Source organism: Equus asinus, chromosome 21 (genome assembly GCF_041296235.1).
Source record: "Equus asinus isolate D_3611 breed Donkey chromosome 21, EquAss-T2T_v2, whole genome shotgun sequence".
NCBI lineage: Eukaryota > Metazoa > Chordata > Mammalia > Perissodactyla > Equidae > Equus > Equus asinus.
Window position 1 is genome coordinate 77,646,438 of NC_091810.1, and position 15,376 is coordinate 77,661,813.

Here is a 15,376-nt window from a genome sequence, read left to right on the forward strand (position 1 = left end):
CTACTCTTTCCACGACACTGACCATCACAGCCTGACGGCAGGAATGTGTCTAGTCAGTGTCCAGCACACATCGGAGGAGAGTGTGTTTCTGAATGAATGAAGCAGTAAATGAACACAGGAACTCTCCTTTCTTTGGGAAGCTGTTGCTCGGGGCTCAGTGAACTACAGCTGCGGGCCAGGTCCAGCTGGCCTCCTATTTTGTAATAAAGTTTTATTGCAACACAGGCACACTCCATCTTTTATGCACTGTCTCTGGCTGCTTTTGTGGATAACTGCAGAGTTATGTTGCAACAGAGGCCATGTGGCCCATACAGCCTAAAATGTTTACTATCTGGCTCTTTCCAGAAGAAGTTGCGGACTCCTGCTATAGCTTATGGTCTTCACTAAGCCGGTCAAAACAACGGTGCTTATTGCTAAGTACTAATAATCTTGTCTTTCATGATCTGGAATATCGTGAGTGTGCATTGGGTATGCCTGTAAAGTGTCAGCAGATTTCCACGTGTGTCTCATATATGCCACTTTATTAGCTTACAGGCAGGCTTCATCTAAAAAGGTTTGCTCTGCGGGCCCTTTGGAAATACAGTATATACATATGTATATTTTTTGAATTAAGTTTGGCTTGGTTGGCAGCACCTTGGCACAGGCGTGATGAAAGCTGAGGGATCCTGGCAGTGAAGACCTTCCCTGAGGCAGAGGAGGGCGCCCTCCCTCCTGACCCATGGCAGTGGGGGTGCCTTTGAGGCTTGCCAGAACAGTATTGACAGGGCAGCTTTTGCACCGTGTGAAAAGCAGCCTGTTGATGCATCACACTCGTTTCCTGGCTGCTCACGGGGGCAATCAGTTTGCCAGGCTCCCACCCTCGCCTCCTCCTCTGGGCCAGGGGCACACTTTCTCTCCCCAGCCTAGTGCAGGTTCCTGAGAGGCCGGAGCACTGCCTCCCTGTTCCTGCTCCCAGGAGCTCAGCGCTGGCCTCTGGACCCCTGGCATCTGGGGCAGACGCAACACCAAGGCAGGGATTGGCCGACTCCCACCCCAGATGCCCAGCAGGCCAGGCGCTGGGAGCGCTCGGGGGCGTGACAAATCTCAGCCTGTTGCCGGCTGTGTTCCGCGGCCAGTCGGCCCCGGGGGTGGCCTACAATGACGGGCCCGTCACTCAGCCTTACTCATCTGCTCACCATTTCAGGATTGCTCTGTTACTCAGCTCGCTGCTGGGGTGAGTTGTGTGAATGTGTGTGTGCGTGCGCTTGTATGTGCATGTGCGGTTTTGGAAAAAAAGACTCTCAGACAGCTGACTGGTTCTGGGAGTTTCGGTAGCCTTTAAATCTTAAACTTCTCAGCAGTGTTGGAATTGCACCATAAAGGGGTTTGACAGTGGAGTCTGTGGGGACCTTGGCATCCACGCGTGCGTGTGTGTGTGTGCACTTGTGTGTGCCCCTCTTGTGACCTTGATTTCGGAGGGGCAGGCTGGCAGCTGCTGCTCTCTTGGCTTTGAAGCAACATCGTGTTCTGTGGTCCGGGGCCGCCCCTGGCAGCGGGTGGAGAGACGCTCTCCATCACTGTCCGGGCTGACTGGCTTGGGGTCATGCAGCTCACTGTCCCACGGGCAGAAGCCACCAAACGGCCTAATCGTTTTCTTTGTAGGTTGTGTCCTCCCTTGCCCCCATGCCTGCTCAGAGCGAATTGCAAGACGGCCGACTCCTAACGTGCCTTTCAGAGAAGTTGGAATACCTTCAACTTTTAGGATCAGAATTTGTTTTTCAGGGGTGATGGGGTGGGGCTTGAAGGAAAGCTGTAGGTGAGGCCAACTCCGGAATACATGAATCAGGGAAAAGCAGGCAAGTTACAGCCAGTTAACGTGAGAACTTCACTGTAGCTGAGCCATCCGACTCATGGTCAGAACACTTAGTGATGTCTCAGAGCATGTGCCCTTCACCTCTCCTCTCCTTGGGCTCCTTCTGGTGCAAGTTCCAACAGGCAGGGCATGGCCCAAAGCAGGAGGAGGAGGAAGCAGGAAGTAGAACAGTCTATCAACTCCATGAGCCGTTGCAGAATAGTGAGCGTATGGCTGCACCTGTAATTTTCCCAGCCTGCAAAGGCAGGATGTTTATGTCACTTCTTTCCTTTGGTGGCTTCTAATGGCACATTTGCTTGATTTGAGGGGGTGCTGCTTGGTGAAAAAAAAAGAGGCAGAAATGGGGAAAGGCTTTCTCGAGTACCCTGTTGACAGGCTGGTCTTGTGAGTGGGAGATCCAGATGGACACAGTGGTGATCCTGGTGTTGTATGTACAAAGAGGACTTTGGAGATGGTTTGGGCCAAACTCCTTGTGGTACAGATGGGGAAACCGAGTCTCAGACTGAAGAAGGGAGTCATGCCAGGTTGCAGCATCACTTGCACTCAGACTCGCACTCTTTGATCCACGCCCCTATATTTCCAAGACTAAGTTGGAGCGAATCACTTTCCAAGGATTTACCCAAGAGTCAAGTGGGTATTGAGTCCAAAGGGCAAAGCCAACATCAACAACAGCAAAAATCCCCCCAAAAGTTCGCCAAAAGCCTGTGCTAGACTCCGCATTGTTTACCCACGATTTGGCACTGCAGTGGCCACATCAGTATGACCTTGGTGTCTTTAAGTCAGGGCAAGGGGTCCTGAAATTCTGTGATAGTTGGCATTTCCAAGGCAGCTGCCTGGGGTGGAGCCACGTAGCGCACCCAGGTTTCTGCAGGCCCCGTGTACACACACACACGATTGTTTCCATTACAACAGAGTCTGCTGGGGCTTCTCCAGGCTGGGCCCTGAGCTCAGACATGATTCCACGGGGGCAGCAGAGTCCTGAGAGAGACCCACAGGCCACTTGGATGACACCAAAATAGACATGTGAAGTCCTGGCTTAGTTGACTGGGAGGGAGGGGTGGGGAGGAAGCTGTTCCCAAACACGTCCACCTGATGGAAATATTCTGAGCTGGAATGAGCTGTAAATAAACTAGACTGTGCTAAAAACAAATATCTCCAGGGAGTTGGGGGGGGGCGGGCAGAAATAGCCAGTCTTCACCTGCTGAAAATGAAGTTAAGTCAAGGAGGAAAGGGCGGGGAGGGCCAAGGAGGGAGGAACAATGCGGATGCCTCAACAGGAAAGCAACTGATGCTTTGTTTTCACTGAGGAGTTCTCTGGTTTCCAGGAAGAAATGAGAGAAGTGATTGCTTTCAGTGATACAGATCTTTCAACAGTAGAAGGCCGCACAGGGTGTGGGGTGAAGGGAGGCATCGGAGGCCGTATATGGTCTGGAAAAATAAATGGTGAGGCGTGCAAATTAGCCATGTGAACCTGCCAGCCTCCCAGGTGCTCCCGGCTGGGAGAGGCTTTGCGGAAAACCACAGCCTCAGCGCTTAGCTGTCTGCTGAGGCCAAACAGAGGCAAAGGAGCCTGCAGCCCCGGGTTGCAGGGAGGGTTCTGGAGTGCTGGTGCGTGTCTGCCAGCTTCTCCACACGCCCCAGGCAGGGAGGAGCAACGGAAGCTGCCCACTCCTAGCCTACTCAACACTCCAGGAAAGAAACTTGGAGAAACTTGAGGAGAAGGCAAGTTTTGTAACAATACAGCCATATTATCTTACCACAGAGAAAGAGAACAGCAGCCCATGACAGCTGGAGTAGGGCTGCCACTCACAGCCAGGCCATGGTGTCCTCCTGTTGAACATACACCGTTTCACGGAACGTGTCAAGGCCACTCTGTGACTTTGATGGATCAGGACAAAAACAAGGCCACCCTGTAACCACATCGGACACAGACAAACCAAGACTATCGTAAACCACAAAGATGACCAACTATCCCTTTCTCCGTGATCGTGAGTCACCGCTGCTTCTTGACCATCACAGCCTCGGTCTCGCTCCGGTCTTCTCCTCGTCCAGATAAGAGTTCAGATACTCAGTCATAGACTAGCCCTTGCTTCCCCACAGCAACCCATCCAGAGCAGAGCCAGACCGTGCCTCCTCATCGTCTCGCCCAGCATCACCTAGCAAAAGCCTAAATCCTAGAATAAATCCTTTCTCACACCCTCTCGCCGAGATGCCCCACGGTTCCCCTGGTGTGCACCCTCCCTGTGGCGATGAGTCAAGAAAGCCAGCTTTGTTCAACCTCAGGTGCGTTCCTGGCGGGCTTGGGTGGAGAGCATTGATACTGTAGGTCTCAGGTGGTTGTTAGGGGCCACCTCGCCGCCTTCTTGGCTCCTGACCTGTATTTCCACCTCCATGCAGTCATAGCACGGAGATTGAGAGGAAGGACTCCTGGTTCTGGCGCTTACTAGTTGCATGACCTTGGGCAAGTTGCTTCACCTCTTTGACTTTGTTAACTGATCTGTAAGATGGGGGTGATGATGTTGATGACAATAATAGTACTTAACTCTCAGGGTTGCTCTGAGGATTAGGTGAATTTATACGTGCAAAGCACTTACATGGGCCCTGGCATATAGTAAAATTTTTTTAAATTAATTCAGCAAACATTTGTGGAATACCCAGTGTATGCCAAGTCCTGTGCTAGATGCAGGGATAAAAAGTGGCTCCCGTCCTCCCAGAAAGCACAGTTTCGCCAGAGAGACACAAGGAGACAGTTCCACCCCATGGATAAGAGCTAACATCAGGCAAACCTGGAGAAAAGCATAGCAGGACCCTTCAAGTTTGGCCTGGGAATCAAGGAAAGCTTCCTGGTGGAGGCAGCCCAGTGCCTGGTAAAGCCTGTGCTCAAATGAACAAATGTCTAACACTGAATTTGGCAGCTTTGCCCACAAACTGGTGCCTCCTCGGACTTTCCCGTCTCCTCCTCTGACCACTGTTGCCCCAGGTCCCCTGTAGCATCAAAACCACCCTTGAGTCTTCCTCCTCTTCCACTCCTGCAGCACATTGGCCCCCAGATTCTTTCTCCCCAGGAATGTCTGCATCGGCCCCTTCCTTTCTGTCCTCATTGCTTCCATGCCAGTGTTGGCCCTGACAGGCCACCTGCACATCCGGCCTGCTGCCTGCTCCCCATTCTCCAAGCTCTCCTCACCCCACCTTTCCTGCACACAGTCCTTTCCACTGCCACTTTGATCCTATCACTCCTTTACTCAGCACCTTCTGTGGCTCCCTACTGCTCTTTGAATAAAGCCCAAACCTTTCTGTGGGCGATCAAAAACTGTACTGTCTAGCCCCGAACCAACTTTCCAGCCTTCCCCACTCCCAACTATTCTTTCAAGAGTCTCCTTTCCCTTTAGACCAACACCTTGAAACGTCTTGCCTCTGTGCTATATTTAACATATACGGGGTGCCTGCCTGCCGTTGCCCCCTTCCAGAGAACCTTCTCCCACAGCCTCAATTGAGCAGCAACAGATCCAGAGATCCCGCTGAAGACCTGGCCTGGGTGGGTTCTGCTCGGCTGTCCCAGCGACCTGAACTTGGCTGGAAAAGATGAGCAGAGCAGTCAGAGTCCCTGCCATGGATGTTTGAAATAAGAGCCACAGAGGGCTGTTCCAGCCAAAAGAGATGAAAGAGTTGAAGCAAGACTGGTCAGCCGTCATGGGGGGATGGGGAGAGTGAAGATGCTAAAGAAGATAGAATGGAAACAGATGCACAGAAAGAAGCATGAAAGAGAAGAGGGAGAGAGAAGGGAGGAGGAAGAGGGAGAGAAATACAAGGAAAGTGTCATGTCCCTACTGGAACATGGAGTCTTCCTTTCTTCCAACACCCTCACCCCATCCAGGCTTTCAAGGCTTTGCTCAAGTACCCATGACTTCCCCAGATATTTCCTGAGTCTGGAAAACTTTCTGTCTTATTCTTCCCTCATCTTCTAGAACCAACATGAATGCCACCTTTTCCAGAAAGCCTTCCATGTCCCTCCCAGCGGGCAAGCTCCTCTTTCTTGCTTCTCTGAATTCCTTTGATTCCTTGTTAACTTACGCAGCCGGGGCAGCAGATGCTGCCTTGGTGCTGCGGTGCCAGATTCTGTGGAACCATTTGTGACCAAGCCAATCACCAAGTATGGGATAAGCCAACTGTTTCTCACAGAGCCACTTCAGAAATTTTCATTTCCGGTTGTCACAATGGCTGGGGTGGGTGGCATCACTGCCTTTGTTGAGCTGGGCCCGGGATGAGGGGTGGCCTGCAATGGGTGGGACAGAATCATGCACCAAGAATGGTTCCATGTCCTACAGGTCTTGGAAATGTCACATGGAATATTCATACCTGTATATAATTATCTCATCCTAGAGCCTAATTCTCCTTCACATCAACATTTTTTGAATTATAATATTAAACTGAGTTTTCTGAGACTACAGCTACTGAGTAATTATTGGGCTTTGTTCAGTTTGAAGTGTTACCTAGTCTGGTTTATCATTTGAGAAAATCACTTCACATGGTGGACGTACCCCTTGTAGCATTTGAGTTGCCGATGCTACGACCTGTATTTGTAGCTGTCACATTCTCTGTGAGTCCATGGGTAGGTGTAAATATCCAACTATATCATGTTTTCTGATGTACTTGTGCCTGACCACTTACAATCAAAAGATACATTTTTCTATCATAAATTGCTTTTCTTATATCTTTTATATTACATTCAGAGCATTATATTGATTTTTAAAAATTGCATAGGTATGTTGTGTTATTTATGAATTTCATTTCAGGATAATGAAGGTGTCTTTACAAAATATTTCTCACAAAAATGGGCATTGGATCTGAGAGGGCTGAGGATCATTGGCCCAGGCCAGTGAAATGCTCTTCCATTGAAGGTGTGAGGGTGTGGATGTGCATGGAGCGACCATTCCTGGGAGCTCTGGGGCTGACACAAGTGGCCTGCACAACCTGATGACTTCTGGGGAGCACCCAGCACTTGCCTGATGTCTGAAGGCAGGTCCTGGAATACAGGGTGGAAATGTAGGTGAGCACTGGCCCCTGGGAGACAAGACTGAAAACTGGGTTCAGAGTTGAGAGGCATGTGGTGGATGACGCGCCCGTCTTCTGTGAGGTCAGAGGCTCGGTGAAAGGGTGGAGGTGAGGGTACCGTCATGGGACCAAAACTGGGAACTGAAAATTACAGCTTTTGGCAATTGTGGGTATTATGGCTATGAATATTCTAGTACATGTGTTCTGGTGAACACGCACCCACTTTTCTGTTGGTAAATACCTAAGAGGGAAACTGCTGGGCTATAATGTACACCTATATTCAGATTTAGTAGACAATGCTGAGCAGTTTTCCAAAGAGGATGAACCAATTGATACCCTCTCCAGCCAATGTATGAGAGTTCTGTTGTTCCTCGGCCTTGCCAACATTGCTATTTTCCTTCCTTTGCATTTTAGCCGTTCTGGTGGGTGTGGAGTGGTATCAACCCCAAGTTCAGCAGCAGCAGAATAGATAAGGATTTGTGGTCTAGTCACACAGTGGACCTCTATTCAGCAGTAACTACTACAAACAACCACCTGATGACCCCCACAAACCCTGTGTTGAGCAAAAGAAGGCAAACACAAGAGTTCATACTGTATGATTCCATTCATATAAAGTCCCCAAACAGGCACAATGAATCCCTAGGGTTAGAAGTCAGGGTGCTGGAGAGGGAGCAGCGCAGATATTGGAGAGGAGCTGGCGGGGCCCCTGGAGGCTGGGGAGTCCTATGGTCTGTGTCTTGATCCAGATGCTGGTTTCTACGGTGTGTTCATTTGTAGAAATCTACTGGGCTGTATACTTTCGATCTGTGTCCTTTTTGTAAGTTTCAACGTTGAACATATATTAACATTGTATACGTTAAAATGTCACATGTGACATTGAACGTGTGACAGTGAGACTCCATGTGACAACGAAACTACAAGGGTCCAGGGCCCTCCCTTCATCTCCTCACCAGCTATGCATTGAGACTTTAAAGTGTAACTCTCTAGTGAGCATGGGTGACACCGAATGCGTGCGTAGAGCCTGGTGTCAAATATGTGTTTGAAATCATGGCTCCAGGTCTCTTGTAATCATGCTACCTCCCGCCCTGGCTGAACAATTCCTTCTGAGAACAACATCAAAGCTATTAACAAACACTTCCTTCTCCTCAGCTACTGGGGCACATTAGGAGTCCCTTTGAACTTTGCACTCTTTGCCACATCTACAAAGTGACAAATCAGTCTCTGAAGAAGGGGAAATGGACCTTATAACAGTCTCAGCGTTCATAACCTCTGCTCATTTATTAACCACCTTAATCCAGCAAGGGCCAGGGAGGACTACGCCAAGTAGCAAACAGGAGTTACGCTCACATCTAATGGTTAGAAATCAGATGTGGGAGTCTGGGTGGCCACGTGGGTCTCCCTTTGGCTTGGTGGGCATGACCGAGGCCCGATAGCACTGACCCCATGCTAATGAGCAAAAGTTTTCTCTGCACAGCCCTTCCCGGCCTGGATCAGAAGAAGCGTGGCAGCCACAAAGCATGCTGCCTGCTGACGCCCCCTCCACCCCCACTGTTCCCACCACCATTCTTCAGAGGGGGCCGAAGTCCGGTGAGTACCTTAGGCCTCGCGAGAGAACAGAAATGCAGCTGCTCGGTGCCCACTGCACAGCCCCACCCCACTGCCCCACCACTCGAAGTGAGCTGCCTCCAGAAGCTTTTCTGAGGGACCAACCCTTTCCTCACTGAGCCCTGGATGGACGTTTTTCGGTTTCTGGTGTGTGTCCATTCTCCCACTGTCTTAAATAGGTTACGGAGGGAGATTCTTCTCAGCAGGGACTTGCATGTGGCAAACTGCCTCATCTTCCTGAAAACAATAAGATGAATTTATAACTTTCTGGGCTGCCATCAGCTGCTCAGATATGGAATTTCCTCTTTTGTACTCATTCTCTCCAAGTATTTATGAAATTCCCTTCCACAGCCCATATCTAACGTGGACCATTTCCATGAAGCGACACGGGAAATGGTCCTCCTGTAGCCATAATGAGTTGTGAGAGGGAACAGAATTTGAGAAGAAAGGAAAAGGTGAGGAAAAGAGCAGGGTTTGGGAAGCTGACCTAAAAGACAACAGACTGGGGCATTCTAGGGACTTGGAATTCGCAGATCTTTCTAGAAACTCTTAGACCTGTACTGTCCAATACAGTAGTTACTAGCAATATGTGGCTATTGCACACTTTTAATGTGGCTAGTTTGAGTTGAGATGTGCTGGATGTATAAAATACATGCTGGATTTTGAAGACAGTGTGAAAAAAAGAATGTAAAATATCTCAGTAATTGTTTTATATTGAGCATATTCTGAAGTGATAATATTTGGGGTATATTGGGTTAAATAAAATATGTTATTAAAATTAATTTCACTTGTTTCCTTTTACCTTTTTAATGTGGCTACCAGAAAATTTTAAACTACCTATGTGGCTCACACTGGCAGCTCACATTTTACTTCTATTGGACAGTGTTGTCCTAGACATTGGATAAAGTCCCCAGAAATGAGCTTCCTAACTCCATCCAAAGTGGCCATTGTATCTCTGTAATCCATTCAAGCCAGGCACATCTCAAGAGTGGATGAGAGAATAGAAACTGGTGGCCCTGAAGGTCGTCTTCTTGGGACACCCATTGGGGTATTAGGGAAGTGCCAGTTTTAGGAGCTGGACTATGGGGCAGGTCTGTGTCCAGTGTGGTGACTCTTCTTTTGTCCCCCAAGTCTGACCTATAACCCTGTGTTGCTTTGCATTGAAGCTTCTCTCCCCAGACATGAAGAATCTTATCCTGGAACTCGAGACCGCGCAGTCCCCTTGCGTGCAAGGGTCACTTGGCTCCCCTGGGCCTCCCGGCCCCCAGGTGGGTGCACTCCTCCAGACCCCGTCCCGCTGTCTTCTGTTCAGAGCAGCGAAGCCCGCTGGGCAGAGCCTCTTAGGGCTGCTCCTCTTAGCATGATATGGGGGCTGTTTTTCCTTCTCCACCTCCAGAGCCACAAGCATAGAACACTGGTTCTTCTCTAGGTGAATTCTGTCCGCCAGCCTTGACTTTCTTATCTCTGCCATGGGGACAATAAGTGCCCCTGCAGTACTGGATTTTGAGGGGGACCAAACGGAGTTCTGCCTAGATGGATGTGGTTATAATTATAGTTATCATCAAACACTTGATGACAATGGGTTGCCCTTTATGTGACCATTGACCCCACCAGGGGACCCAGAGGAGCCTCCAAGCAGTGCAGGAAAGTGGAGGCAAACAGGAACTTATTATCCTGAGCTCATTTGGCCCCCAGATACTGCTCCCAAGCAGCCTACCTCTCCCCACCAAAGCTAAAGGGAAGAGTGAGGAGAAGACAAAATGCTAGAGAAAGGATTTTCTAGGCAAACAAGAGTACCCTCCAAAGACCCTGTCCCACAGACTCCCAGCTCCTTGGGCCTGAGTGGGAGAGGGGCTCCATCGAGGAGGAACATTCCCTGGCCTGGGGCGCTGGGCCTTCCATGGGGAAAAGAAAGAGGGTACAGGAGCAGTCAGTTCCCCAAGTGCCTTAGGAATTATGTCACCCCTCCTGGGTAACCCCTCCTGTGGCTCCCATCATGGGAAGACTAAGAGACAAACTCCCACCCTGGATTACAAAGCTCCACATGAGGGGGCCCAGCCTGTATCTCTTATGTCATCTCGTACAACCAACATTGTCCACTGACACAGACACAGTGTGTCTCTTGAGTCCTCAAGCTCCCACGCTTTTTCCAGCCTTAGGTCCTTGGTGCTTGTGGCTCCGGCTGTTTGGAATGTTCTTCCCTCTAGGTTTTACCATGGCCAGCTCCTTTGTCACTAGGAACGCAGTTTACACGCCGCCTCCTCAGAAAGGCCTTCCTCAACCACTCAGGCTACCGTAGCCTTCTCCATCACTCTCCATCCCAATGACCTATTTTAATTCTCTGCATAATTTTCTCATGCTGTCATAGTTTTCTTATTTGTTTTTTTGTCCCTGGTCCCTTTGGTCTCCCCTCTGTGAAATGTAAGCTCCGTGGCAGGGGTTGGCAAACTATGGCCCCCGGGTCAAATCCAGCGGCAGCCTGTCTTTGTCGTCAAAGTTGTACTGTCTCTGGCTGCTTTTGCCCTACGAGGGCAGAGCCGAGTAGTTGTGACAGAGGTGCTGTATCAGAGGCATGGCCGAAGCCATTTACTGTCTGGCTCTTGACAGAAAGAGTCAATGAGAGCAGGGTCTATGAGAGCAGTGGCGTTGTCTATCTTGTACGTTCTGTGTGCCCAGTCTATACCAGTGCATGGGTTGTAGAAGGTTCTCCATAAATATTTGTTGAGGGCAATAAAGAAAACAGGACGTTGAATGCAGAGTTGGCCAGAGGCTGCCACAGAGGAGCTAAGTCTGCAGAAAGACATGATGGGCATCCTGAGGAACACATCTCTGGAGGGTGTCTCTCTTCCCACCTCCCGCAGGCCACGCTGACAGCTCTCAGAGGGTGTGAGAACCCACAGACACGGGAAAGAGAGGGGCATTCTCTGCGGACCTCAGACCAGCAGCTCTCCTGTCACACTTGCACATCCCTAAACTCACGCAATCTGCTTTGAGTCACATGGAGGCTGTGCTGCCCAACTCCAGGGGACTTTGCAGCCACCTCCATTCCTTTAGAACACAGTGTGAGTGCGGTCACCACGCAAAGTGAGATCTGTGGACCAGCACCATGAGCCTCCTCTGGGAGCTTGTTAGAAATGCAGAATCTCATCCTGTCCCCACCACACACACCCCCGGCCAATCAGAATCTGCATTTTAACGAGATCCCTGAGTGAATCCCCTGCACGTCAGACTTTGAGAAGCACTGAGCTGGAACACAATGGCCTGGTAAAACAGTTCCAGGCCATTTCAAGAAAAGGATAAAACCAAGGCTTGGGAATCAGAAGAGAATGGGATGGAAACTCTCCTTCCTTCCCTCCCCAAAACAGAAGGAAAATAAACCAAAGACGGCAATTCCCAAATTTACCTGCACATTAGAATCTCCTGGAAGCTTCAAAAAGTCCTGAGGCCTGTGCCCCTCTCCCTGAGATTGGGATGTAGTTGGCCTTGGCTCTGGCCTGGTCTTTGGGACTTTTAAAAGATCCCCCAGGGGATTCTAACGTGCAGATACACTTGGGGACCACTGGCTGAGGGGGGTGTTTGTCATTTGGACAAGTCTCATAGAAATCCTATTTCAAACAGTCCTTGTATTAGGCCTGTTCACTTGCAGATCTTGGAGATGAAGTAGTGGCCTGGGGGCTTTGATGGATTTCCTCTCTGCTCTTCTGGGGCTTTTGGAAAACAGTTAGCCAGCTGAGCATTTCACAGGCGTGTGAGCAGAAAGCAGCTAGCTGTGTTCTGCTGTGGGTGTGCCAAGCTTTAGTGCAGTGGGTGCTAGGGTCCCTGAGCTGGAGTCTGCCCCACTCCTGTGGCTGAGTAATGGGTCAAAAATGCACTATTTACTTGCTTTTTCTCTACCTGGTACCCAAAGATTGATTCACCCTGGGAATTTCTAAGTCGACTGCTTCTATGTGCAAAGCATAACTTCCCTCTTGTCAGGGCCCCAGGGAAGCTTGGTGAGAGGAGCAGAAAAGACATGAGTGGTGGTGAAGCATCTTGTTTTCAGCAGACAGCATTTCTTCAGGACTCTCTAGTTGCTCTCACCAAAGGCTCAGGATGTTCCTGGCAACACAAGGGTTCCAGGGAGAAAACTAAAATCACAGAGAGTAGACATGAGTGTGTTACAACCACTGGAAACACAGCTCAGAGACAGCTGGAAGAAGAGGAATAGAGAAGAGAAGAATGTGCTGGAAGGCACGAGAGGGTCCTTCATGGGGTCCCTGGAGCCCTCAGTTTGCTTAGAGAAGGAGACTGCTATAGGAACCCTGTGCCCCAAGACCCCCCTCCCAGTCCTGCCTCCCTCACCACCGGTCCTGCCTTGGTTTGATGTGTACTTTCTTCATTTCTTCCCTTGATTGTGTAGGGTCCACCGGGGCTTCCTGGCAAGACAGGACCAAAGGGAGAAAAGGTATGAGCCACTTTCGTCGACCTACCTCTTCTTGGTAATTCCAGCCTGTTTTCTGGGGGTGCCACTAAGAATTTTCTGGTTGATATTTTAAACCATGCGCTAATTCAGCCTTAGTGTGTGAGGCTAGGCTCCATGATGACTGGGCTGCTGCTGCAGGTATGGAGTCCCACTGGTGTATTTCAAGCTGGCCCAGTGAGATGGCAGGGATGCTGTGAGTGGCCAAGTGACCAAGCCACATGATCATGCCCAGTCATCAGCCTTACCAAGCCCTCTGCTTCCAGAACTTCTCTTCCAAAGCAGCCTCGGCTTACCCGTCTTCTCCATCCACAGGGGGAGCTTGGCCGACCAGGAAGGAAGGTATGGTCCATGCTGTTCTGTGCTCCATGTGTATGTGTGTATGTGCACTCCTAGGGGTGGGGGAGCTAGCAATGTGCTTCCACAGCCCCCAGTACCCAAGTGGACAATGATGGCACTGCCATCCTGATGATGACAGTAGCAGCCTTGCTGTCTCTGCCCACTCCTTCAGTTGGAAGCTGAAGCCTGCTCATGACTTCTTCCAGAGGCTGCCAAGCCTGGCCAAATTTCCCCCAGTCTCTGATCATCTCACCCTGCCATCCATCAGAGAAACCCCCCAAGGCCCCAGCCAGCGGCACAAAATGACTCTCACTGTCTATTTGATTAAACTGGAATAAAGTACCAAACAGATAGAAACAAATGGCTTTTGCTTTTTGGCCCAGCTGGAATAAATGGGAGTTGCTTAAGGTTGCAAGGACTCTGAGTGAACCAAACACATGTTATCAAGACTCTCCTTTGTGTCAGGAAGGAGTAAACCAGCAACCACTCGCTACAGTCAATAGATACTGGAAGTGAAATTCTGGGTCTTGGTGGTAGAAAGAGATACAAAAATTTGCCCAAGAAAGATGTTTATAGTTCTAAATATAAATTACTATTTTTCTGGTTAAGTTTTATACAAATGGTTTCACTGTCAACAAGAGCCTCAAACAGACCTTTTCAAGGCAAAGTTACAGCCCTTTAGGATACAAATGACAACTCCAGCCAAGGCACAGTGGCTATTTGAAGGGCTGGGCTGGAAGGGATTCTGGTATGGTTTCCATGCTCAGAACTAACGAGGGCCATAATTGATAACTGATGTCTGCCATGAATGTGGGTGGCAAGAGTAGAAATGAATACACATACCAGCATTGTGATCTCTAGTTTAGGGGCTAAGCCTTCCACATGTCTAGCTAGGCCTACTGTGAAATTAGCCAGTGGGTGCAGAGGTCAGGATAGCCCCAAATCCCTGCTCCTAATCTCTTGCAGTGTGCACTCTCCCATAGCCCCTGGCTTAGGTTGGGTTCCTTGGAAGCAGAGACAGAGATGGCACATGCCATGTGCAAGTGAATTAATTATTAAGGGAGCTCCCTCAAGAGGAGCCTGAGAGGAGGGGCGAGCCGGATGAGGTGGGGGAAGAAGCCCAGCATGGATGTGGTATCAGGTGATATCCAGCTTCAGCCTCATCCCTAGGACAGCTTGGGAGTGTGAATTGCACCATACAGTTTATCCTGCCTTGAGGTAAGGGGGCTGGGCTATTAGCTGCAGGAAGGGGAAGTACATAAATTGCTGGGCAACCCCAATTGCCCACAGGCAAACTCCACAGTTGCAGGTTGCAGGAATGAGCTGTAGCAGAAAGGAAGGTAGCCGCTGTGGGGTGGGCATTCCGAGCAGGTAAAAAATATCTAAAGGGAGTACCAACAGCATCTGCTACTGCTGCCCAAACATAATCCTATCCCATTGTGCACCGCGCCCTTGGGGTGAAACTATTGGAATTCAGGGGACATTTGTGTGAGTGTGAGTGAGTGGAGGTGATAAATATTGAAAAACCAAGAAGCTTAGAATCCCTTCCTTACCACTTTCCATTTCTTGAGTAGAATAAGATTTTGTGTGTAGACAATGTGACACCAAGGGATTTAATTTATACCTAAGTGACCCAACTCTTTAAGCTACCAGTCTTTGGAGGTTGGGGATGGGAGTCCTGGGGGCCATTCTTAGAGGCTCCATACTCCCCTCTGGGCCCCAGAGATAAATCCTACTTCCTGGAAGGAGGGAAACAAACCCAGTTGTCTTGACTTTTGTCTTTTGTCTTTGAAGGGAAGACCTGGCCCCCCGGGTGTTCCTGGCATGCCTGGGCCTGTCGGCTGGCCTGGCCCCGAAGGACCCAGGGTAAGTGGCAAGCTCTCAGGGCTCATATGGTATCAGAGCGTGAGGAGAGAAGATGGCAGCTCCCCTGGCCCCTGGTACGTAGTCAGTGAAAATCACTTCCTCAAGAGAGGGAGAAAGAAGAGAACACGAGGACTGCCCAGAGGTCTCCAAACACTTCCTCCTTCACTTGACTGCAAGACCTTGGTTAGTCCAACAGCTCAGAC

At 49.8% G+C, this 15,376-nt stretch overlaps 1 protein-coding gene across 5 annotated transcripts in view; it reads left to right on the forward strand.

Annotated features, from left to right (window-relative positions):
- COLQ (collagen like tail subunit of asymmetric acetylcholinesterase) overlaps positions 1–15,376 on the forward strand; it is a 56,895-nt gene that overhangs the window by 18,441 nt on the left and 23,078 nt on the right. For 3 of the 5 annotated variants that reach the window (XR_011496501.1, XR_011496502.1, XM_014859471.3), the window contains exons 2-6: positions 8,379–8,491; positions 9,676–9,777; positions 12,909–12,953; positions 13,284–13,310; positions 15,102–15,173. Coding sequence is in view for 3 of the 5 variants with exons in the window: in XM_014859471.3 (XP_014714957.1) it covers positions 8,379–8,491; positions 9,676–9,777; positions 12,909–12,953; positions 13,284–13,310; positions 15,102–15,173 (359 nt within the window). In the remaining 2 variants the exon portion in view is untranslated. Of the gene's footprint in view, positions 1–1,015; positions 1,214–3,614; positions 4,136–8,378; positions 8,492–9,675; positions 9,778–12,908; positions 12,954–13,283; positions 13,311–15,101; positions 15,174–15,376 lie in introns of those variants that run through there. The other 2 variants (XM_014859472.3, XM_070493134.1) reach the window with 2 other exon arrangements.